Below are 27282 nucleotides of genomic sequence, written 5' to 3'. Positions count from 1 at the left end.
CCAAATCTGTTTCTACCAGTCTGCGGCGGTTACATTTCAGGCAATGCTTACACCTTGTTCGGCAGATCTAATGTCCACTTCAATGCGTTTGATTCCTCTTGTGGTGCGCCAATGTATCATCATTCAGAAGAAAAATATGCAATTTGGAAACGAGTGCTCTCCTACTGATGATATGGTGTCCTCGAGCTCATGTACACACAATACATTGTTTGTGTATCGCTGGAAGGGAACGTTTTAAAGATTACCTGGATTAAACTGCACGGATAGATTTGCCTTCACTGTTGACACGTGTTGGCATTAATAGGCCTGTCACAATAATATCGACTTATCGTTCAAGATTTCAATACCGGAACAGTATTTTTGGAGGCTCATTATGTTTCGAGCAAACTGATTCTTTGCATTTCTGAGGAACTTTAAACATTTGAGCTGTAAAAAGTTGAATAAGTACAGTGATTTCAATGTGTGCTATATTGTGCTATTTATTTAATTATTGTACCTCATATTTTCTTGACAATATGGTTCTTAGTCAGTGTAAACTCTAATTTGTACAGAAGTAATCCATTGTAGACAACATTTCCAAGGAAAGTTTAAAAAAAAAAAAAAATATTATCTACCACTTCTGCCATATGGTTTTCATATAATTCTACTTCTGTGTCATTGACATAAAGTTGTTTCAATATTACCGTTTACTTTCTCTCGCAGTACATCGCATTTCAATCGTTATGGTGACAGGCCTAGGCATTAAGAATGACATAGTGACTAATATTTTGGAATGGTGACATTGATGTTTCTTTCACGTCGCTAACCCTATAATTCCGAATGTTTTATTACTGTGTTGCAAAATTTCTCAAAGAGCCACATGGACTTGTTTTCATAGAAGTGGACATTTTGACATTTGCGATCACACTTTCGTTACAACTGAACCAATTTCCGTTGCCATGCAGAATGTTGTGCACCAGCTACTGTATACGCGGTGACAGCCGGAGCCGCACGTCAAACTGGGAGCGTTTGATTGAAATGTCCAATAGATGGTGTCGAGTAAATTTGACCAAAAACCGAAACAAAATCATCGGAAAATCTTCAGAACCCATAACGGTAAAGTAAAAACGGTGAGATGCATTGGCTCCTCTTCAAAGATGTTGTGCGTTCAGCGTTATAGCAAAACCAAAGCATTCATTTGAGCGCATTGACCCTCTCAAACGCCGCTGTACGATCCGCCTCACTCTTCTGGTACAGCCTCAGCACGTCCGCACTCTGTCCATTGTCCTATAGAATCTTTAATAGCTCGCTTCTGTCATTACACATAATGTATTTCTATATGTATATTTACACAATGTTTTACGGAAAGAAAATATGCTGATGAATTTACATCCGACATGCCCACAATTCAAACAGAAATGTCCATCGTTTTTCTGAATGGCCTGGCGTACACGTTTAAAGTCTTCATAGTCTCTCGTCAGTGGTCAGTGTCATTGTCATCCCACTTTTTAACGATCCGTTCCGTAAAGCCATCCAATAGAAATGTCTTGACAGTGTAGTAAAAAGACTGGGCTTCTGATAACGTTTTAAGAACCTATAAATAACCCTTGTAAAGCGGCTTCAGTTCGTGGGAGTTGGACACGGAAACAAGAGGGAAACAGGAGGGTTTGGCCACAGCTGTTTTAGTCTCCAACATGACACTCGTTCAACAAACCCCGGGATTATTCTGCAGTCAAATCCTTGGCACCAAGCGAGCAGAGCTTCTTTTTTTTATTTTATTTTTTTTACACAGGGTGGATGTCCTCTCTGCGATCCCAGGTAATCCAGTCCGCTGCTGCTGTAGCCGTGGGTGTGGTATAGTCTGAGGAGGAGGCGAAGGATGAGGGATGGGATGACGGGCACTCTCTGTTAGGTCCTGGGATTTATCTGCAAAACATGGGAGGAGGAAGAAGAGAAGGAGGAGAGAAAACATATATATGCTTAGAAGGAACAAGAGAGTTTACGTTTGCGAGGATTACACCCCGGGGGGAATGCTTTGTTAGGCACAAAAAGGAGCCTGTTTGAACTGTGGATGTGCTTGCTTCTAAAACCAGACAGCTTACATGTGCAGAACAGCAAATGGAAATGTGTTTTTACAGAGAAACACAGTGCAAAGCATCGCAGTTGCGTTTTCATATTGTGTATAATTTTTTGCCCCCCATTTTACAGTATAAAATCTTTCCAGTGAGCACACCAGTGATTGCAGCATTCGTTTATTTGGAGAATGAGCGCTCTCTTTGCGACTGTGGTTCAGGGACTCTTATTCAGCCTGAGCTGCAGCCTGGACACATTTCAATAGAACATTGTGCAACCTTGAGACAGCTATTGAATGTCCTGCTTTTCAGCATCCTGTAGCTCGATAAAACCATGTCTACTGCAGTTAAACTAATCCACCCTTTTTGCCCTCTGACAGTTGTGAATGCGGCGAATGTGGCTAAGCGTTTGTTCTTCATCACTTGTGAAATGAAATATCTGAAGTTTACAAGTTTACAAGAGAAAGCCTGTGTCTCTGTGTGTGACAGTCACTGCTATAGCAATAATATTAGTCTCTTACTTACTACTCTCTATATCAGGTAGAGGCTTGTCAAAAGCATTGGCAATTAGATATTCATTGAAATTGTAGTATCCATACAAAGACAAATCTCAAATATTCAACGGTTTTAGAAGGATCTTTTATCAGGACTAGCATAAGATCGCATTAGTGTTGTCGCAGTACTAATATGTCCAACTCAGTTTCGATACTGAGGAATGGGCTCGATACTCGATTAACGATTACCATGGCACAATGATAGTTTAAAATAATAATAATAATTTAGACTACAGACCATGGTCATTTTCAACACACACATACAAATTATTCATGAGCTCCTCTTCTAGTTCTTATAAAGCTCAAGATAATTTAAAACGGTTCCGAGAAGATCAAACATTTTGATTTGATGTGATTGTCTAAAAAGTATCATTGTGGTATCGAAATCGGTATTGAGCACCAGACCTACCAGTGTTCTTATGCACGGGAAACATAAATAAATAAATAAATAAAATGTAATAAAATAATTTATTATTCTATGGCATCAGAATCAAGTTTGAAATGTTAGTATCTTGACATATAGAGGCTACATTATTAGTTAATTGTTTCCCAACCTAAGAGTACCCACTAAGCTTTGTCCCACACTCCGAGTACCCCTAATTTACCTAAAATATGCTTCCTCTAGCAGTATACTGTCAATTATCACCAAATATTGACTTGTTTTATTGATAAGGATGTCCATCACAATAATCAAAAACAGTGACAATGCTTCAAATATGACAGTCTGCTTATGTGACCACTTGGATAATAGTTTTCAAGTGAAGTGACAATGCAATTTGTAACCACTGTTGTCCTCCCTGATTGTGTGTGTTTCATATATTTGCAAGAATCATCAGTGACTACATTCACGGTGTTGCAGAGTAGAATGACCTTTGCAGAATGAGAACATGCAATTCTGCCCAGGACACAATTTACCCGGAGGTTTGTTAGTTGGAATGAGGGACTTGTATGCAAATATATGGAACTAAATTGACTTGTTCTTTTCCTTTTTTGTCTGTCCAAATGAGCAGTGCTGCAGGTAGAGGCAGATTTTCTGAAGGATTCCCCGCCTCTTATTCGTGCTGCCAACTAAAGAGCCGGCATTCTAATTTGCAGACTGCATTAAATCGCAATTTACTCAGACTTCGCTTAGTAAACGAAGCCAAGGACAATTGCTTTAGCAGGAAGATATAGAGCAAACACAATCTCCCCTTATTCCTCTTTCTCGTGTGTTTGAGCTGAAATAATCAATCATTGTGTGTCAGAAGCTCCTCAGAACAGCCTTTAAGAACAGACCCCGACAATAAACAACTCCACACAACGCGGTACGTCCAAAAATATTTAATTGATATTGGAAGGTTGCGAAGAACACATGACTCATTCAGTAACACTTGCAGGTGACTACATTATCAGAATGTTAATTCCTTATTAAACCATCCGATTTTGTGGCATTAAATGAATATGGAGGCCAACATTTTGATTCAAGATGTAACTTTAAAAATGACAATAAGAAAATGACAGCAACACATCACCAAAGTTGGACCAGGGTCAAGAAGGTTTTTATTTTTAAGTTATTTATTTGGCTCAAAGCATTAGGCTCCGTTCAGCTGTGTGCTGTGGACCCCCGTGTTGTTAAACAGGGTTTGGGTGAATTGTGGGAATCCAAAAGATTACATTTGAATTTACCGGTGCCTTGTTTGTACAATTTACTTTTACATTACATTCATGTGCAGAGATGTTTGTAGTTCAATTTCAATTCAATTCAATTTATTTTTGAACGCCCAAAATCACAACAACGGTTGCCTCTGAGGGCGACAGTAAGTGAAGAATCAGCATTAGAATTAGCACTAGCTATGCGTCGTAACAGCTGCATGTTCTGCTTGCAGCTATGTATTATTGCATTGTCCCTGTCAAACAAATACATAAATACAATATAATTGCGTTCTCAGACAGCCATCTGCAGGCCAGAACATTCTTGTGGCTTCACCAATCAATTCAATTCCATTTATTTTTGTAACGCCCAAAATCACAACAGCAGTTTCCTCGGAGGGCAACAGTGAAAACGGATTAAACAATGTTTATAGGGACTTGGCGATGTCCCAGGGTCCCCTGTCCTTAGACCCTCACAGTGCCAGCACTCATCTGTGTTGTTTTGATGCTTGATTATATATGAAATATGAAATTTCCCCATGTGGGACAATAAAGGAATATCTTATTATAAACCGGTCTTGTTTGGAAAAGTTGACTCTACATTATAACTATAACTTGATAGTGTGCATAAAAAAACAACAGACGTTTTAAAAATATATTATTAGAAATAACTCTTTTTCAGCCTCATGTTGCTCTTTCTTTCTGTTGGGATGTGCCATATCCTGATTCAAGCCTCAATATTTATTTGATATTAAGGAGATTTCCACCTTAAAGGTCCCATAATATGAAAAATCGACTTTTCAGAGCTTTTAACCTTCTTACATTGCTATTTGTGCTTCATATATGTACCCAGAGTGTTTTTTTGATTGATTCCCGCAGTGTTTAGCTATATTACAGACTATCTCCTTTCCTCGAATCTCCAAACTGATGGGGGGTGTCCACAGGACCGCGTCATAACCACAGGCACGCGTCATCATCCCCCCCCTCCCCCCTCTCCACCCGCCTCCCCCTTCCGCCTAGGATTATTTAGGCACAAAGTAGTGTTGATCTGAAGTTCTATCGTTTGTCACTCGCTCGCGCGGCAGGAGCGGCGCAGCGCGGAGCAGACAGCTGTGGGGCTACGTCACGGGTGGGCGGGGCACACACGCTCTCTGAGACTACGTCACGGGTGGGCGGGGCACACACGCTCTCTGAGACTACGTCACGGGTGGGCGGGGCACACACGCTCTCTGAGACTACGTCACGGGTGAGCGGGGCACACACGCTCTCTGAGACTACGTCACGGGTGGGCGGGGCACACACGCTCTCTGAGACTACGTCATGGTGGGCGGGGCACACACGCACTCTGAGACTACGTCATGGTGGGCGGGGCACACACGCGCTCTGAGACTACGTCATGGTGGGCGGGGCACACACGCTCTCTGAGACTACGTCACGGGTGGGCGGGGCACACACGCTCTCTGAGACTACGTCACGGGTGGGCGGGGCACACACGCTCTCTGAGACTACGTCATGGTGGGCGGGGCACACACGCACTCTGAGACTACGTCACGGGTGGGCGGGGCACACACGCTCTCTGAGACTACGTCATGGTGGGCGGGGCACACACGCGCTCTGAGACTACGTCACGGGTGGGCGGGGCACACACGCTCTCTGAGACTACGTCATGGTGGGCGGGGCACACAGGCGCTCTGAGACTACGTCACGGGTGGGCGGGGCACACACGCTCTCTGAGACTACGTCACGGGTGGGCGGGGCATACACGCTCTCTGAGACTACGTCACGGGTGGGCGGGGCACACACACGCTCTGAGACTACGTCATGGTGGGCGGGGCACACACGCGCTCTGAGACTACGTCACGGGTGGGCGGGGCACACACGCGCTCTGAGACTACGTCATGGTGGGCGGGGCACACACGCGCTCTGAGACTACGTCATGGTGGGCGGGGCACACACGCGCTCTGAGACTACGTCATGGTGGGCGGGGCACACACGCGCTCTGAGACTACGTCATGGTGGGCGGGGCACACACGCGCTCTGAGACTACGTCACGGGTGGGCGGGGCACACACGCTCTCTGAGACTACGTCACGGGTGGGCAGGGCACACACGCGCTCTGAGACTACGTCATGGTGGGCGGGGCACACACGCGCTCTGAGACTACGTCACGGGTGGGCGGGGCACACACGCGCTCTGAGACTACGTCACGGGTTGGGCGGGGGAACCAGATCGCTCTTCGCAAGGGTGGGGGCGAATATCAAACCAAGCCGTCTGCATTTCCGGGTTGGTGAGGGGGTCCAAGGTCTGGGTGATATTTCTTAACTATTATGTTAAGGGTGTTGCACAACCTTTATTATTATCAATTATACACTTAGGATAGACTAAGAAATGTGAAAAAAGCATGTTATGGCACCTTTAAACAAAATATGTGTATTCATAATTAGGAATTACTGGGGCGATCATGTGGTCCTCAGAAACTTTGTTTTCCTTCTATTTATTTCTGTAAAATGGATCTTTGCACAGGTTGGGAAAAGAGCTCTCTCAGGAACTGGTCAAAAACATTTATTTACACTTGTGTCATTGTCCATAGTCGAGTATGAGAAAGAATCTCAGATAAATCTTTTACACATTATTTACAGAAGTTAGGGCTGGATCGGAGTGTGCCTCCTTCAGATGAATCAGTGGATGACAAGTGTAATGCAGGTCACTTTTGCTCTGAAATGGTCTCTCAGATACAGCTACTTCCTGTCACTGAGTGCTATTTATTTGAAACATGGTCCTCACTCCTGCTGAATAACTGAGGGGCAGCTCTCTGGACACCTACAAGTCTTATCTGGCTATAGTTCAAGAAAAAGTACCTGGAGTTTAAACCCCTGCTCCATTACTTCTTTCCTTTGTTTCCTCGTTGCTAGTGTTGAAAGAAAAAAGTAAGTAATAATATTGTGTATGGAAAGGCTCATATCAAAGGTGCACTATGTAACCTCTCTGGTGTCTATGGATATGCTATGGCTTTTAATTATAATGTATACTATGGTTATTCATTATTTTATCTTTCTGTTTATATCTTTGTATTTTTTCGTTTGTATTGATGAAATATCTTGAAAAACATTATTTCACCCTGGAGAGACAAAGAGACCACGAGAATGGACTGTTTAGCAAGCTTTATTTGCGAGTTATTTGGCGCTCAGACCCCGGCGGAAGACGTTGCAATCATGGCCACTCCATGATCTATTTGTATTAGATGTCTCCCCAGAGCCTGGAGACTGGTGGTGGTAGATGATGAGGGGAATGTAGAGGAGGAGCTGGGGAGGTGGTGGGTCGCAGTACGGTTTGAGCGGCCGAGCCATCTGCCTGAGCGCTTAAATGCGACCGCCTGGGCGCTGATTGGGAGCGGGGAGGAGTCACTGGGAGCGTTGATTGGGGATGAGGAGCAGGTGCGAGGGCCATGGTACAGACGCCCCCTGACCTTTCACCCTACTTCTTTGGTCAGGAAAAACTGCATAACCTCTTTGGGATAAGCGCAGAAACCTGGGAGAGTCCATGGTGAAGTGAGGGATGTGACTCTCGCAGACGAACAGGCGGGTGCCCGCTTGAGTGCGATGATGGCGCTGGGGAGAGGGGTCCTTCCATGGTGGCCTTGACGTAGATGGGTGGAGTTAGGTCTTCCAGGCTGAATTTACGCAGGCTTCATTTCTGAGAGCGGCTCACCTTCCACAGATCTGATATGTAATTTAATCTGGTGGCATAACCTGCTTGTCTCCATGGATAAAGGTACATTTATTTGCATACGTATAAATAATAATAACATTTCCAGGCACTCTACCAGAAAAGTGACATAATGCACCTTTGAGATTCTGGCTGATTTGCACATTAACGCAATAACTTATATTTTAATCAACCACTCACTGCACTGTTCACTTTCTGCACTACATCTGTACATTTAACTGTACATTTTGTGTACATAGTAAGCGTATTTTTTTTATTTTATAGTACATTTAAATCGTTTTTCTTCAATGCAGGCCCTTTTTAATTCTATATATCTTCTATATTATTGTGTTAATTGTTTTATGCTGCACCGATTCAGTGTAACAAGTTCCTATGTTTGTGAATTTTGTTAATTGGCTTAAACCATTTCTGATTCTGATTCTGAACCTTTCCTTTTGTTTGTAATGAACTGACTAGAAGGGTCAAGTTGCACTACTTTTGAAGCCATAATTCTAAAATGAAGTATAACAACGAGAGCAAAAATATATGCTAAAATAAATTATTAAAAATTGTGAACTGAACAACACCACTTTATTACATTATACATTTAATTCCCATGGACCCTGTCTCTGTCTTGTCTCAACCGAGCCCCCTCACAAATTGTGTTACAGCGACATCCTTTACCCCCTGCAGTGTCTTGCATCGTAACAAAAAATGAAAAAATTGTACTACAGTATTTTAGCACAGTGTTCTACAGAGACAAGAGCGGCTAATGCAGCTTTAGGATGGGTTTTTTGGAATCTGCTCTCACTGGGACCTCCACAAACATAAGGGCCTGACTTGTGCTCTGCTACAGTACAGCCAATGAAGGACTCCCTCTCTGAAAGACAAAAGAAAGCAAAAAACAAGAAAGAACGGCGTCAGGCTGCTGTTTCTCACTACGCACGCCAAGTAAAATAAAGAAAGTCTGCATGTGTTGCATTTATACCTGTTGCTACTTTAAACAAGAAAAGGGAGAGGAAAAAAGTAAAAAGAGTGACTATCTTGTCTGATTGTAGCCTAACATGTGATTTATGAAATGCAATGGAGCAAAAACTATAATAATAGCCATATTCTGACATTATTAAGAACAGAAAAATCCAATCTGAAGGTAAAATGTATAAAATGCGAATCGTGAATTAATCATTTGGTTTGTATTGTCCTTATAATACACTTAATTATTGATTCTCATTCACTGAAACTCCTGATAGACATAGAAAACTACTACTTTTTCTTAAATTCCTCCTTATTGCTTAACTGATAAAGTCAATTGAAATGATTAAGCACCTTTGTAAACCTACCGCTGCCTGTCTGACTGACACTTTTCAGAGCAAAACAAAACCTGCGTGCGATCGGGGGGGAAAGCTGTGAGCAAACGTGCCGTGATGCGGGCTCTCTGGCTTTCCGAAACCAAAAGCAAACGTGACCGTTCTGGCCCCGGAGTCAGGCGAATGCGAGACGGTGATTAAAACCGAGCCGAATAGGGGGACGGACGAGGCTTTCATGTGCGCTGCGGGCGAGAAAGTGTCCTGATAGCTGCATCGTGGACAGTCTCAAGGGGAAGGGGAAAGGAGGGGTCAGGATATCAAGTGGCTACTGATAAGACACGGAAACCCAAAGGGAAGAGTTCTGGGCAAACACACACACATGCTAGATACATCAAACGCAGCGGTGTAAGTAGTAGCACATGAGAGAGGATTTCTGAAAGCAAGTCACAGATTATACAGCCTAATGGGATTGGCACTGCACTGCTGTCGCCGCGGTAATCAAAAAAACACACTGGAGCTGATAGCACAGAACAGGACGGGGAACAAAAGATGGTGGATCAGAGGAGAGCAGAGCGGACTGGTCACGACACACAGGCAAGCACACACACGCACGCACGCACACACACACACACACACACAGACACACACACTAGGCTATCAGATCAGGTGTGGCAACGATAGAGTTTGTTACGAAGGTGAAGCCAGACACGCTGAATCTGCCGCTTGAGGAATATTTGATGTAGGTGAACACGGGGAGCTGCGTTTGAGAGCGATTCTGACGAATTTTAGCGACTGAGCTGAAAAATGCCTTGTCATACATGAAAGATGATCATCAAGCTCACTCTGTAAAGGACCCAATACTTGAATTAAGCAAATAAACAAATGAATTACTACTTCAACAAGTAATGCTAATGAAATAAATGTGTCTTTGTTTTGTTTTTGATTGCAATGCAAATGGAACAACTCATAATTAGGTTTTGTTTGTGATCTTAACTTTATATAAGCTGTGGTATTACAAAACAAACCATGCTTGGGCAGGACTTTCTTATTTCTTTTCTTTCCCTTACATGATTTTATGATATAATAGCACTCATTGATTTTAATTGCATTCATCATAAATGTAAAACATAATAAGTGTAAGATGGTGCGAAGTATATTAATTTGTTAAAGGTGCTCAATGTAACTTTTATGGATGGGTTCATCACCTGTTTGTGACCAAAGACATGTTTTAGCTTTTAGCCTGAAATGTTCCACAATATGGCATTAAACTTAAGTATCTTTATGTGGACAACCAGGTTAACTTACAATTAAAATGTGTCACAGCAAAAATGTATATTTTTCTAAATATCTTTTGTAGTCATAAAAACACATATAAATGAATAAATGCAATTAGACCAGACCAGAAAAGTTACATGATGTACCTTTTAAGTGATGTACAGTTCTGATGTATAAAACTATGTCTTAGCCCCAAGGGAGTGATTAGAGGCTTGTGGTGTCTATGCACATTTTTCAAAGAGGTCAAGGGTCAAAACTGTGTCTCAAGAAGCTAGCTGCTAATGCTGGTAATGCTGTAAACAATGTATTCCCTCATGTGAATAATAAATAAACGTTTATAATTTTCATTAAAACATGTCTATTAAACTCTACTTCATATTCACCTGACACAAGTTTATAATGGGCAGCAGAGCGCTTGGCATTAGGGTCACGTCTGCCTAATCATGCACAACATGTAAACACACTCTCCATTACTTTGCACTGAGTGTTCAGGTTAATGAGAAGTCATTGAACAAGAGCTGGTCCCAAGCTGGTCTCTCGACACACATTTAACAAGTGGGCACGGTCATGTGACTGTGAGACAGAGACAGGAAAACAGTTTGAGAAAGACTAACCTTTACAGAAGCAAGAATGCAGCTCAATTTCTGTTGACGCATCCTCTGCATTTTGCTTCCAGAAGCTAAAAAGGGGAGTATGGCTGGGTGTTCTGCAAAGAGAGGGTCAAGAGAAAAGGACATGTGTGTATTGGGCAGTAAAGCAGCTTCAGCCCCTCCCCAACTATACAATTTAATCAATTTTACCCCCCTCCCTACATTAATTATATAGCAGTGAGATTCTAAGTTGTGCAAAGGACTGAGATGCGAATTAGAGATGCATTCTTTAGTATGTCAAGTTCTGCTCCTTACCTGGGCAGGCTGGAAAACGCCCATTTCACCAACTTCTCTCTGTTAATTTACGGCCTGTGGTTGACTGAGAAGGCCCAGCAACGGCGCAATTAAATGCAACAAAATACTCTAAGAAGCCTGAATTGTTGGCAGCAAACTTGCATGGGCTGTTTTTATTTCAAAGTGTCCATCTATACGTCAATGGTTTATTTGGATTTTTCCTTAGTTTAAGATTATTGAAAAGAAGATTGGGGTGGAGCAGTGGTAGAAAGTGTTTTGCAACCACCGGTCAACTCAAGCTGACAGTCCCGCACAGAGTTAGGAGGCGGGCAATAAAGGAACAGTCTATTAAATAAACACAATCCGACCATCGGCTTGTCGCTGACGGATTGAGAAGTGGTTTCAATCTGATGGAGCCGCGCTGAGAATGGGTTTAGCGAGGAGCAGGACAAGAGGGTGTTAGCTTTAGTGCAGGGAGAGGCCCCAGGCTCAGCCCACCTGTTTGTGCTCTCCTCTTCTCTGCACACTCTGCTCTCTCGGGAGGCTCAACAGTCGGCTCTCGTTATTGTTTCACCGATGAGAGGCTCGGTGAATTACTGCTTTATAATGCTTAGATTTTTCAAAAGTACAACAGGAAATAAAATAACTTTCCCCTAAACCAAGCAATATCAGACTGCTCTGTTGATTAAAAGGCCTGATTTATCAATCCTCGGGCTACATTGTGAGTACAAACTAACATGCTTCAGTGTGTATTAGAGCAGCCAACAGCCACATAGAAAAAAAAAAGTCAAATTTGCTCCTCAAAAAGGCTAGATAAAAGGAGATGGAGAGATTGTATGCCAATGGAGGAGGCACAGCATCCTCCTCCATCTCCAGATGCACATCCAGAGCCAAATCTGCGCTGCGTTTGAATCGACATGATGCTTTGGGGCAGATGGACATGTGGCAACCTTTAACAGGAACCAGTGCTGCTGAGTCTGGCACAGAGAATATGAACCAGGATAACGGGACATGAACAGAGACGCAATGACAGAACGTTTGGGTCTCAAGACTTAAAAAGACACAGTAAAAGCATAAAAGTACAGTTTGATGGAGCGGAAAGCTGCTGCAAAATACAAGTAAGAGTCAAGCCAAAAGCGTTTCAGGTAAAGTGTGTATTTTTGCTTTTGCACATGAGCAAACGCTTGACAAAGTAGGCCCTGGTATGTGGCATGTCACTGGCACTGGTTAAGTGACTTCAGCCGTTTAAGTTTGGAGAAAATATAATTTGAAGTTGTAACGTGAGTCATTTTGGAGGTAAAGTATGTGGTCAGTGGGTGTATATAGCAGTAGTTGGTCAAATACTTTCTCAATGACACGTTATGCTCTATATGGATATTCAATACGATCAACACACTCTTTCCCATCATACAGTAGGCTAAACTTAATTATGATGATTTATCTTGATGGACAGTTTCAACCTCTGATTTACTATTAAAATTACATAATGAATTTATATGTTGTATTTTAAATGAGGACAAATCAGCACATAACTGCATACTATAATCTGCCCTATTGATAATGTGTCATACTACTGGGTTGCTGGGCTTTTAATATTCATTTATCTATATTTATTTATTTATTGATATTATCCATTTAAAATTCTGGACTTAAATGCATGTGTCTGAGAGGTAAGTGACACAGAAGTATGACGAAAAAAAGTCGACCTCTTCAGACTGAAATGTAATGATACCCCCTTAACTATTGTCCATGTTGCATTGTGATTGATGTGTTTTAAAAAGAAAAGATTGATTCATACACCGTGTTAATCCATCTCCCTAACAACACAGTAGCACTGATGAAGAGACTGTAGCAGCATGTGCCTGTAAACGCACATGGACAGCAGCCAGAAGCTCGTGTTCACTGAAGAGAGCCGTGTGAGGCGTGCGCATGTGTGTGCTGTGTGCTACGTAAGGCGCAGTGTGATCTCTGTGTTTGCTGTGAGAGAGTGAGTTAGCGCTCACCCTCGTGGTCTTGATTTTGTTCCCAGAGGAGCACATCCATCCCGAGTTGTCAGGCAGAGTCTTGCACTCCTCTCCCTCCAGACACGGCTCCATCTCACACCACCATTTTCCAATTACAATGGACGCTAGGGACAGAGCAACACAGGTCATCAGAGCCAAGAAGAGAAGGAAATACCGAGTTTGGCTATTTAAAAAGAGATAACACAAGGTTGGACACATTGTAGAAGATAAAACCAGACACACGGACCGTATAGATAAGACACTGGAGGGAAGATTAGTCCAATGTCTTGCCTTACAGCACAATAGAGATTATGCAGGTGACATTTTGGCTTTTACCAGTGAGTGGCATAAACGTATGAAGGGCAATCGTGAGTAATGCCATTTTCTACCGTAAGAGCTCAAAACACAAGTAAAACTAAAACTGAGAAACTCCATTCAGTTAATTCAAGACCAACAATGTTTCCACGGACAAAAAAATAGGCAGAAAAAGCAAAGGAACACAGGTTATCAGTAGTGCAGTGCATAATTCTGCTCTCTGTCGGAATGTTGATTAGCATTTTTCTTATAAAAGAATGTAGGAGTATAACCTCTATAGCTATTCAAGCATTAAAACAAATTGCACATTTATCCAACAATGAGAGACATTCTTAAAGTACCTATGACAGGTTCTCATATTTTGATAACTATTACTTTGTTTGGAGTGATAATGTATGTGGTGAGTATTTATACAAGTGGCAGTTTGCAAGGAAAGTGTGAAAAACAATAAAGAAAATTAAATGAACTACAGCTAAGTTCTAAAACTAAATCCCACTCTTTGTGTCGTCCATAAGCGACGTTCTGAATTAAAGTGCAAATGACATTATGATTTTCTAATGTTGACTTTATTTGGTGTGTTTATACCTGTTGTACGTATAAATTATAGTTTTACACCAATTAAGCAGGAATTTGTGGAGACAATTTTGAAAAATCTGTAGAAAATGACATGAAACTACTTTTCTGATGCCCTAAACATTAATTCAACAACATAAAGGTCGTCATATTTTCTTATTTGAAAGAGTTTTTGCCCGGTGTTTTCTGGGTAATTTCCTAGTGTGATGTAAATCCAATTACAAACAGGAAGGGAAATTATAAACCTAAAGAAATGTGCTATTCTGTGATTTTCATAATTTTCAGCAAAATTCTTAAAGTATTTATCTTAGCTGCATTTTAGCTCAATCAGTTGTCCAAACTGTCAGTGGCACTTTAAACTATCATTTAATAACGCAAAGGTGTTTTCAGGTATTATTATTATTGGTCAAAGCATAACTATTGTGTAATTTGTGTGGGTTTTTGTTCACAATATGGTTGCTAGGTAACAGTTGTGGACTGGAGTTGTGTCACATCTGCTGCTCATGTCCAACCAAAAGTCCAATTATTATAGTCAAAATGGGGACAAATAGGCATTCCATTAAATTACAGATATAATCATGTTCACTACGTTTGAATGAAATGTGCCGTCTAACTTGTCATAAGCACGAGGCTGATGCTGAGCTGTGGAGACTCAGGGTGGAATCTTTCTGTCTATTTATGACATTTATGACATAATAATGCAACCCAAGCGAGACTTCATGATTACATGTGCTTATTACCATAAAACCAATTTATTCAATTGAACACTTTAGTCAGTTTTGTCCAAGGCTGCTGATAAAAAGAACATATGTAGAATGTAGAATAATTGCATAGATCAGAAATATTTCAAGTCTACAGGCAGGACAATTTCAATTTTTGATCAAAGCTAAATTGCTATATACATTTTTCCAGCAATATACAAACAAACAAACATATTTATTGTCCCTATATTTGCTGGTTTATCTTTGTCAACATGGGCCTATGTCACACGGTTTTGTTGAAGATTGAAGACGTACACAGAAGACATTTAGCCACCAGAATAAAACAGGTATTGCTAAGACTTGAGGAACCTTCTTGTTTTCTTCGAGCAACATTGCAAAGGAACGTATTGCTTTTAACTTAAATATTGACACCTTTTTTCTCTAATTCTCTAAAATCCATAATTGTATTGCCATTATTCGTCTTTAGAGTGGGAGAGACACTTTTGCAAACATCCGGAGCAAAAGCTTGTGCCTGTGACTCTAAAGCAGGCTGTAGAGTCCATGCATAAGTGCTGCAGCTCTACCAATAAGCCATTTTGCGAACCTGTTTTACTGCCTGCTTCATTATGTCAGCAATTTTGTGTCTATATGTATTCTAAATGTCAGACTCTACAACAGTGTTTAACTGAAATGGCTGCGCTGTAAATCAAACAAATGCATACTCCGTTACAATTATTAACCTTGGCATTTAAAAGACATTTCATTATTTACAGTGTTCTAGTCGCCGCTTCTGATAGAGAATGCGGAAAGTTCAACACAATTTCTAGGTGATAAGACGCCTCGTTCCCCAGCTGAATTTTTTAAAAGCCGACAGTGTGGATTTTTCTTTTCTCTTTTCTTTTTTTTCTCCCTTTGCACAAATCTCCAAAGAGCGTCTTTCCTTTTATCAAGAGAAGGTCAAATCACTGGGTGCTAGAAGTTGTTTTATGGCACTTTCTCAAACTCAGGTGAGGTTTTTCGCCCCTTAAAATGTGTGTTGCTAGGTTACAGGTCCAGCCGGGTCGATTTGGGCCAAAGTGGCGTCATCTCACTGCGACTGCGGAGTGGACCGGACAGACAAGAGCAAGGATGCATAAAGGGGCTGCTACAGATTCCTGATATTTCTGTTATTTTCGTTCGTTAACCAGCTGTAGAGTCGCCCTTTGGCTTCCCTGTGGCTGTTTACCATTTCCACTAATTACCCTCTCCACCAATCTTCTCTACAGCGCACACTCGCCACTAAATATGCAATAAGTAGTTCATCCTCTTTGATTCTTTTCTTACAGTAAGTCGGATCACAAAAGGTCAGTATTGGCATTCTGCACTGTAATGATGCACACAGTGGTGGAAAGTAACACATTGCAAAAGTAAAAGGTCTGTGCTGAAGTAATTTTTTATCTATCTGTACTTTTTATTGTATTATGGCTTGGTTGCTATATAAACACTAAATCAGGGGTGTCCAAACTTTTTTCACCAAGGGCCGCATTTTGAAACTTAAACGGGGCAGAGGGCCACAAACAACTTGACAATGTCGAATTTGTTGAATGTCAAAGTGAATCATTAGAAATTTTGCATTTGGCGTAATCGCAATGAGTCTCCACACCTTTAATTTAGACCTAGACTATTAATATTAGGTTGGTATAATATTAACATGCCTGAATTTTCCCAATTTCACAGTAAAAAGTACTAGTTTTTGTTGTTTGGGCCGACATAGCAGGAAGCTGGAGGGCCAACAAAAATTGGTTTGAGGGCCGCATTTGGCCCCCGGGCCCTAGTTTGGACATGCCTGCACTAAATAATAACACACAAATAATATTGAATACTTTTACTTTTACCTACTACAGAGCCGGTAACTGTAATTGTATCCCACTACAGCTTTAATTGGACTGAGAAGTACTTTTTAAGCACATTTATACAGAAAACTTGCCTGAAGGATTTGACTTTTTGATATTGTTGACTGAAAATCCGCACAATTCTTTATCAAGATCCCTGCGTTTGACTCTTATACACGTTTAAACATATGTGTGAACTACTTTTACTCTACCCAGACAGTCAATTTTCAATGAGCACTTCAATGCTTTTACTTGCGTAGATTGTGGAGATGTGGTGCTTTTACTTTTTAAAGTATTTTTTGCTCTGTTAGCTGTACCTTTACTACAAATGTGAGTACTCCATCCACCACTGACTGCAGAGATCTTCTTTTGCACCTGATTTTGAAACTGTGAAAGGAGGAAATAGGAAGCTGGAACCGATACCTGCAACTGCAATTCACAGGCGCACATTTCAACATGTTCACAATGTCACAGCTGCTTATTCAGCCGGAGAAACGAAGAAAACTGCCCTGACAAAACTGTATATACACTCTCACCCAAAGCTTATACAAGAAAAAAAGTTCAGAACCGCAGGTTTAGTATTTCAACCTGTTGGCAAAGGCTACAGACAGTTTTACAGAAGATTTCGATTAATGATTCAAGGTTATTTCATGCTCCACACAGACATGAATTTCAGCTCTTAAAAAGATCAGTGATATATGATATGATAGTCCAAGCCTCCAAAAAGTATGACAAAACCTAATGATGAGGGAACAAAGTTGTGACAGGTTTAGAGCTCATTAAAGTAGTAGCGCAATATGCCCACTTTTAAATAGCCCTTGCACAGTCTACATTTTACAAAAGTACAAAAATATGACAACATTAGTGGACTATTATCCTAAAAAATGCAGAAATCTAGAAAGTTGTCATAGATTTTCACAGGAATATTTTACCTCATGAAATGCACATGAATGCACCTGAATTAACTTGGTATTTCACTTTTCAGGACAAATATAGGCCTTCCATTATACTACGGAATATGTACTATAAAAACAACACAAAAGGTCGCTCAAAGGAGTTAGTTCCCGTTTCCTTTCAAATGTCTATACCACAGCGAACGCTCCAAACTCATTCCAAATTGATAACAGGAACGCACACAAAGCAAAAACTCTCTAAATAGAAGCTGGAGGCAAAAGCCACAACAAACCACTTTTCTGGTATTAAACCTGCTGCTCTGCTTTGTGTCAGATATACAAGTCTATTAACGAAGAGCTGGAGACATCCGTGATATCACACAACCTCAAAACTGCAGATATGTTACGACAAAAACAAACTAACACGTGTGTGGAAGTCTGCCACGAACCACCAATTATCTGAAGGCTAAATGGCTCAAAATAAATGGGCCACATAAAGCAGAATTTAACAAGGGCCATGGATGATGTAGGTTAGTCTCTCCGCGACTGCCACAATGCGTTTGACTCAATTAAAAATCCGGGAACAAAAGCCCTTGATCATGTGCATAAATATAGTCAGCCAAAGAAAGATAAATACAGGCGCTGGAAACAATAGTAAAAGTATGTCAGCTGCCATGGATTGACAAATGGAATGAAGAAGAGAGCTCACAAGGTTGGCAATGTAGGAATTATACGCCAACATACCAAAAGATTTGCTCCTCGCAAAATGTAATGGCGTTTTTCTTTTATAGCGAGATCAAGTGTAAAAATGCGTGCAGGGGAAAAGATGGCAATTCGAGTGAAGGCATATAACATCATAAAAATAACTATAAGAGTAACTTTTAAAAGCTTGATTTTCTGATTTTGCTTCTTTGGCCAAATTTACCGGTAATCAGAATCCAAAGAGGGCTGTCAAAACCTATAATTGCAGCTTAATTGAAAAAAAGTTCTAAAAAAATTGCAAGTGGCAGTGTGATTATGTGTTGTATTATGTGGATTGGCCAATAAAACTTCATATTTGTTTATGTAGTTGAAATTAAACTGCAGCAGCTGTAGGTGGGTTGTGGTATATACTATATGTAGAGTAATTGGACTGTATCTTTGTGTCATGGCCATTATTAATCATATACTACGGCTTACTTTGGAGCACGTTCTCCATATGTATGGAACAGATGCTCAAAACAGCATGTTAGAACTGTAAGTTTATCTTAATTTATGTAATTTTCCAGTTTTACTAATAGAAAACTGGTATAGTTAAAATATACATTAAACAACAATTCTTAATCCCAGGAAAAACAAACCAGATTTTTTGGCATTTGGAGTTTATCTTTATCTTGTCATTAAATCAAAACTAACCAGACTAAACATTAGCGAGCCTTACCTGACCCAAGGATGCTTTTAAAGAGAATAACCCTGCAGAATCTGGAAAGTTGATTACATTTTCACCTTCTAATATTATCAAAATGTGTCCCTGGAGGTGTTTTATTATAAAGCCATGTTAAATAGCCTCTGCTGATGTTGGCAATTAAAATGATACAATTGTGAAAAAACATGTGCTACAACTAATGCGGTGGCTCTGATGTCAATGTAATAAACACTTGTAAATGATTAGTTTTTGTTTCGTTTAACCTTTTGTTTTTCAAAGGACATTTTGGTCCATGGGCTTTATTGGACAGGACAATGTTGTATAAAAGGGGACGAGACTGGGGAAGGACATTGGAGCAACTCACTATAGTTTGTGATTTTATTTATATTTTGTATAATTTATCTATTATGCATACAGTATTATGCAAAAAAGCATTCAGGATTGTTTCTCTTCAAACCAAGCTCTTGCCTAATGAAATAGACCAATCACTAACACACAACCTCAATACAACTAAATCGTTATGAGAGAAAGGTTAAATCATTCCCAATAAATTCTACTATAATCGTCGCAAAAAAGTATTTGTAGTCTAATTAACGTGAGGTTTGAGTCACTACCAGTCCGTTTAGTTGCAGAAATACTTCTCCTGTCAATCTGGCGCTTTGTAAATCCCGTAAAAGTGTTGTCTTTCTTCTGCCCTCAATCATTTGTACATCCCGGTGCGCAAAAATAATGCACAAACCTGTTGAATGCTGATAAAGTTTGAAAATTGCAGCCTACGTGGTTTGTTTTAAGGTTAGTTTGGTGAGTTTGGTAGTGCATCCCGGGACTGTGTGACAACTTGCGCTATAGGAGGTATAGGACTAGGAAACATAGCGTAGGTCATCTCTGGAGACAAACACATACATCACTCTCTGCCGACCTCCATGTGTATCCCTCCTCTTCCTCAGCCTAGAGGGTACAACCTTTGTGCTCACACCAGCAGACTTTCACCTGCTTTTGGTCCGCGCGACGACTGACCGCCACCCTCGCTCCCCCCTTTGGGCACATTGTTAATTTTCCTGTCCATCTGCTACAAGAGAACTGGACTCCAACACAGTTCCACGCTCCAACACCAATTAACCAAAAAGGCTCGCATGGTCCCATATACTGTAGTGTTTTCTGTCAGAACAACAGATGGTCTCGGTCTAATCGGGAGACGGAGGGAGGGAGAATGTCTGAGTTCTTGTAAGCAGGCGTGAATCTTTTAGTTTTGACGGACAAACAAGCCTGTCTTGGGATCTGAATTGATTGGAAAACACGAACCGGAGGACCTCTTACAAGTGCATCTGTCAGATCGGCGGAGGGCTGCTCTGTGATGGACTGAACTACTGACACATCGTTGCCAGGTAGCAGGATGTGCAACACCTTCACAGATGAGCGAGACAATTGATTTCTAGCTGCGGCAAAATGTTAATATGTGGGTCTGGGTCCAGTGAGGCTTTTAAACTACAACTTTACATAGTATAAAACACGATGTATTTTGGTGAATAGGTTTGCAAACATGCATAAAAGATGATCCATGTTCAAGAGTAATCATTGAATCAGTCACAATAAATTTCATAAGCTGTAGATCTATATTCCCAAAAACAAACCCAATCTTGGAGTTTAACATAACTTCATCATTCAGAAAGATTTATTTATAAAGTTATACATATTTAGTAGAGGAAAGGTATCTATTTGACCCCCCCAAAAAAATCTGATTTGAGTTCATGGATTTACACATGGATATAATTGATTAATTTACCATTTTGAAGTGTCCTAAACTGGTCCAAACTGGTCCAAAAAAAGAAAGCAAAAGCGTCACCATTGCCAAATTTAAACAAGATAACATGGACAACACTTGCCACATCATATACATGTGATTTGGTCATATTTCAATATTAAGTGGTGTGTGACACAGAATTATTTTTACCCAAATCGTGTGCCGTGAAGGCTAAAAAACAATGTATAAGACAAAGTGAATTCAAGTGTTTTCCTTCATTTACAAACTGCTTTGTAATTGTGTTAATCACTGTGAATAAAAACTTTCATGCAACATCCATATATGCCCATATGAACGTCAAAAACATGTTCACAATAAAATGTATAATAAGTGTCAGATTCTGGCGGCATGGTAAATAGTCAAATGTAAGCTGAGCGAGTATGAATGATTATCTCAAAGTTGGGTTGACAACTGACATTGTACAGGAGCTCTGCCTCCCTCGAATTTCATTGCAAATAGCCTATTTGTAACTATGAAATTATATATCAAAAAATACAGAGTGTCTATATAGCCGCGGCACGCGGGCGAAACTGCTAGGCTATTTCGTACCGCGGCTCCTGAAACTGCTGGGCTATTTGACCGCGCCGGGTTAGGGCCAGGGTTAGGGTTAAGGTTAAGGTTAAGGTTAGGGTTAGGGTTAGGGTTAGGGTTAGGGTTAGGGTTAGGGTTAGGTTTAGGTTTAGGGTTAGGGTTAGGGTTAGGGTTAGGGTTAGGGTTAGGGTTAGGGTTAGGGTTAGGGTTAGGGTTAGGGTTAGGGTTAAGGTTAAGGTTAAGGTTAAGGTTAAGGTTAAGGTTAAGGTTAGGGTTAGGGTTAGGGTTAGGGTTAGGGTTAAGGTTAAGGTTAAGGTTAAGGTTAGGGCCAGGGTTAGGGTTAGGGTTAGGGTTAAGGTTAAGGTTAAGGTTAAGGTTAGGGTTAGGGTTAGGGTTAGGGCCAGGGTTAGGGTTAGGGCCAGAGTTAGGGTTAAGGTTAGGGTTAGGGCCAGGGTTAGGGTTAGGGTTAAGGTTAAGGTTAGTGTTAGGGTTAGGGCCAGAGTTAGGGTTAAGGTTAGGGTTAGGGCCAGGGTTAGGGTTAGGGTTAGGGTTAAGGTTAGGGTTAGCCATGATGCTATATGGCCGTGCCGGGGCTCCTGAAACTGCTGGGCTATTTGACCGTGCAGCGGCTCTGTAGCCACAGCCTAAAAAATAACAGCAAAAATGTAAACAAATTATTTAATGTATGTAAATTCAGTTGCATTTATTATAATACCATTGACCTGCACATTCGGGTTCAATGGCCAGTGGGCACAATTTCCAAGCTTGGCTAATCAGCATACTACTAACTGCCAAATCAGGAGGTAAACATTCTATTATTGAAGCGACCTCCATGGCTTTGGCAAAGGTGTAGATCTTTTGATTAAATAAAACTGATTTTCCTAATGAGGCTAAGATACGTGATACTTGTGTGATGGAGCTGGAGTAACGGCAGGGTCAGGGGAGCATGAAGCAAATGAAGCAAGAGTGCAATTAGCTGGACAGAGAAAGGGCCCCTTGAACCATGGGGTCACATTCACAGAGTCATTACTGTTAATCCTTAATGGAGAAGGCACACATTTGACTGTTCAGAACCCAATGTTTGGTTTTCTAATCAACTGGTATTGAGGATTTAACATATTTTTCAGCTACTTTTACAGTTTACAGTGAGGGAGCATGACTTCAGAAAGGCCACATGTGGTATGGGTGGATCCCTCATCATCATACAGTGGGTGACCCGAACACAACCAAAAGCGTGCTGTCTGGTGTTCAAAAGTGAAATTAATTCAGAGATGTTATTGGTTTTATGTTAGCTTAAAATGGAATGAAAAACCTCACAATATCTCCTACAAACTTTTCTGATCTATTCTTTCACTTTCACTGGCAGCACTTCTTCCCATTCTAAGAAGAAATACAGAAGTGACCCTTCCACTCCATTCTGGGGTCAGGACTCTGCAGGAAGTTCAAAAGTTGGCGGTCTATTAACAGCTTCAGCATGAGCTCCATGGGATGTGGCAGCAGAGGAAGCCAAAAAACCTTTTCACGATCATTATCTGTAAGTTTTCCACAAACTCAAAGCTCAGCGCCCAGGAGGCTTATGGGATTGCAAGTTCTTCTTCGTATCTGTCCTGGTGGTGATAATTATGACATGTTTTTGTTTTCTCCTATATGGTTTAACATTCTGCCCCAAGCTTGTTTCTGATGCATTTGCATTTGAGTTGTATTGACCTTATGTAGGAAGTCGCCTCGGGTGCTGCATTATCATCCTTCATTTTGCATAGGGCTGCCGATCTCAACAGCAAATAAGTTATATTCAGACTACAAAGCCACTTTCAAGCCTCGGAGAGAAAGAGTGCATTGTTGACTTGTTGGTACACATAAACTTTTTACATTTTCTAACATTTTACACAAATGACAAGACTTGTCTCTAGTCCTCTATTTGAATTAACAATAATAACAACTGAAGTGAGGTAAAAGTCAGTCGGACGGATTAAGGTAGAGAAAGGTCAACGTACACGGGGGCGCTCTGCCACGCTGCAATAGCTGGCTACAGCTCCGGGTGTGCCATGTTTCTCTTTTGCCAGTAATCTGCAGATAAATATCCTGTTTGAAGCGCCCCAAGAGTTGTTTTAAAGCCTTTTTCGAGCTGTGGAAGTTACAGTGGTGATTAGGAAACTTTGTAATTATAAATGTTATATCTAAATTATCTATCTGTTGGTAACTAACAGTTGTTGTTTTTTGTATGTGAACCCAAACTATTCAGCTGGGCATGAGAGAGATGCAGTGAGTGTTCTACAAAAAAGGACATTGAAAACAAACTACTTTCAATTGAATTCACTGCTGAATTGTACTCCTTATATTTGGCAATTTGTAGTAGACCTCAGCCCAAACCCATGACTTTATCTAGAGTAAATACTGCAAAATAGGAATCCCTGTTTTGCATCTGTATTGTATTAGATTCCGACTGCATGCAACATTGACTTTGAACCTTGAATATGCTTAGTCACCCTTCCATTGTAAATCCATGTGCATTTCCCTGTGGATGTATCTCAAATGTACCATGACAACCTGTCATGCTCGCCGATACCCGCCTGCAGCCAGACAGAAGGGTTCATTCCCCATCAGTGATCCTCAGCCTCCCATCTGCGAGTGTCTACAGCGAATATATGCAGATACAAATTGTAGCATGTGTGCATTACAGCATCTGCATATAGGATAAATGAGTACATATCTGCCCTGTAGTGTGACTATGCATAAGTAAACTGCAGCAAGCTTTTCACGGACGCAGTGGAGCGATCATGCCTAATCTTAGCTCATGTGATAAAGCTGGCCGGAGTGCACAGATAGGAGCTTTGACTTGTAAAAAAGCATGTTCTTCACTAAGAGTCTTGTTGGCCCTGACATAATTAGGACATAGTTCTCTTTGTCAAAACTAATAATCAATTCCCGCCACAGGGATAAGCTGACATGAGACCCAAGCGGCCGTGCACTGTTGTCATATCCCTCTGTATTAATACCATCCAAAATGCTCACCAGTCGGATCAGAATCGTTCCTGTGTGGCCTCATTCACATCATTGTAAACATCCAACAATAAAGCTCCGGCTGCCGCTTTGATGTTGGTTTGATGTTAATGATCCATAATGCAGCACATGCGGGGGATGCTTTCTTCTGCAAATATAAGGCTGAAGATGAAAGTGCTCTGATTGGCTGTCCAAACTGAGTGACCTCTAAAGATACACTTCACTTTTCACAAAAGCCTTGGTCCTTTTTCTGAATGTATATTTGTGTGAGAGCGTAACCTGTGTATGGCACAGTGGCAGTAGGTGTCCCCCAGGGGGCGATGGGATGAGCAGTGCAGGAGGATCGTTCCTCATCTGGATGGAACATTAATAAAGCAGGACCTGGGGAGAGCGCTCCATCTGGGCCAGGCCGCTGCTGCTGAGGGGACGCGCGGATGACTCCAAAAGTCTATAATCCCTCACCACAGCGGCCCGTAGGGTTGCTTCACCAAAAAAATACTAGATCAAAATTCCAATTTCCATATTAAAAAAAAAACCACGCATTAATTTCCAATCTTTTAATTATAGATGCCACGTTGAAGAGTGATTACACCATTATTTATTTATTCTGTCATTTGTCCATGTATCCCATGCTGGTTTTTGTGTTTAATCACTATTATGCAGGAAAATCACACAATGTCACAAATGGGGGAACAACAAGTGTTGCATTGTGCCTTATCTTAAATAGTAGCTGTGTCATCTTGCTGATTCCCACTAACTTGTCATTTCCATTTTCATCAGCGGTGCCTCCATAAGCGCTTGTTAATCAATATACTAACAGCTCGGGTGCATCGCCGCGAGGGAGGGGCACAGAGGCATGAAGTGTTAACCATCCACACAAAAAGCCATTTGACACCTATGCATCAGTCCTTCACCAGCCATGACAATGCAGGATTCTGTGATGTGTTTGCCTTGGTAGTGCAATCAAAATGATAATATGTTGCCTGTTATATTTGCTATTTTTGCAAAAGCTGTCAGTATCCAAATGTATTTTCAAGGATTTTTATTATTTTTTTTCTCAGTTTTCTGTTCAATGGTATATACAGCATTTTGTTATTTTCCTTTTTTGATTGGCATATGATATTAGCTGTGTTTATGGGATACACAAAGCTTTACTCAAAACAAGTTTTATTTTGGCTTGAAGCTGGAACTAAAGTGAATATTTTAGCAAATTAAGAAAATACAATATTAAGGATTCAAATGCTTAAATACTTAATATTACCCAATTATTTCCTATTTCCCATTCTAGACAATGGTGAGAAATAAGTAAAAGGTAAAACCAGATGGAGTCCTTCTTCCACCACTGCCCATAGAGGATATTGTAAAAGTAGCACTTTGTGATGAAATTTTCCCATTTTGATTTAATTACAGTGTCATATTTCCGTTCCGAGACTAGCATACATCCTGCAAGCAAGATTAGTTGCTGATTAACAGAAAATGCAAGTACTTGAAGTTGATTCACTGTTTCCATTTGAATAGCCAGGCATGTTCTATCAACGTAATTACAGAGTCACTCCTAGTCATCCTTAGACAAATAATAGACTCTATCTGTCTGGCTGTCTGCTTCTCTTTTCAGAGTACAAAATGCTGAGTTTTATTCAAGGTCGGAGTCTGCAAATGTTTCATTCAACAGCCGTATAAAACCAGAGAACATCAGTTTCTCCAACACAATATATCAAGGCCCGAAAATTCAGCTGTCGAGAAAAAAAAGGAAAAAGTTGCACAGACTTTCCGAGTAATTTTTCATCGAATCAGTACTCGGGTGTCATCCTTTTGGCTCGCGTCTAATTTATATTCCGTTCTCCTTTTTTGACTGTCAGCTGTGACTAACCAGGCTTCTGAAACCCACTGAGCAGGCTGTCTGGCCCTTCATGTCCCGTCCTTGCTAATGAAGATATTTGAGTGTAATTCTGACTTTGATGTGAGCTGGAGGTGCAGGTGAGAGATAGAGGAGCTGTAAATGAGCTTGCTGAAGTGAAGGGCCCTGACTGCGGTAGACTGAAGTAGACTTGTGACTCTCGGTTTTCTATTCCCTGCCAACTGAACTGTCTCCTCCTGATTGTCTTCCACGGCCAGGTTATTCAGATGCATTTGCCCGGAGCTTTCACGACTGCTGTTTATTAGTTTTTCCTAATTTCCATCGGCCTCAGGTGCCGTGGGCTATGTGCTACTTGCTCAGGTGTGCACAAGCTCGACTGAATCCTCCCAACAGTTCCCCCTTTAGGCCCGACAACTACAGCATGTAAACTTGAATTCTATTAATGGGCTTCAATTTCCTGTTCCATGCAACATTTTGAGACCTTTTTCCTATTCAATAAGTATATTATTTTGTTTTAATATGCCGGTCGCAGTGAAAATGGTCTTAGAATCTCCTTCTGCAACCGACTGATTGTGAATCTTTCTGGTGCACTAAGATGTACTAAAGATGCTGCTGTTATTGTTAGTTACTGTGTAAGTGCTACATTTATTTATTTATTTTTGTTGTTTTTTCAAACTTCAATTCAATTGAATGTAATGTGCACCATAGATGGTGAAGTGTGTCATAGGGTGCATTCTCTACTATAACAATGCATATGCTTTCTAAAAGATGAAGCGACTCAAGTTTATAATAATAATAAATGAATAAAAAGATAGGGCAGCACAATTTTTCAAGTGCACATTATAAACAACTCCAGGAGCATTAAGATTTGAGAGGAAACTGAAATACGAACAGATAAACTAATATCCATGAATCCCAGAACATGTT

General features: G+C 40.9%; 1 protein-coding gene across 3 annotated transcripts in view; it reads right to left on the bottom strand.

Moving 5' to 3' along the window:
• Positions 1-1179: 1179 nt before the first annotated feature.
• Positions 1180-27282, bottom strand: part of LOC140365315 (chemokine-like protein TAFA-1) — a 146868-nt gene continuing 120765 nt past the window's right edge. Inside the window, exons 4-6 of one of the 3 annotated variants that reach the window (XM_072451675.1) lie at positions 13408-13532; positions 11135-11226; positions 1180-1905 (exon numbers count right to left, since the gene is read on the bottom strand). In XM_072451675.1, the coding sequence (XP_072307776.1) occupies positions 11200-11226; positions 13408-13532 (152 nt within the window). In that variant the 3' untranslated portion in view covers positions 1180-1905; positions 11135-11199. Of the gene's footprint in view, positions 1906-8741; positions 8819-11134; positions 11227-13407; positions 13533-27282 lie in introns of those variants that run through there. The other 2 variants (XM_072451676.1, XM_072451677.1) reach the window with 2 other exon arrangements.

The sequence above is a fragment of the Eucyclogobius newberryi genome, unplaced genomic scaffold, assembly GCF_026437365.1.
Source record: "Eucyclogobius newberryi isolate DKJ021-1_F unplaced genomic scaffold, fEucNew1.0.hap1 SCAF_19, whole genome shotgun sequence".
In the NCBI taxonomy this organism is placed as follows: Eukaryota; Metazoa; Chordata; class Actinopteri; order Gobiiformes; family Gobiidae; genus Eucyclogobius; species Eucyclogobius newberryi.
The sequence above is the reverse complement of the archived record's forward strand: the minus strand, read 5'-3'. Positions and strand labels throughout refer to the sequence as shown.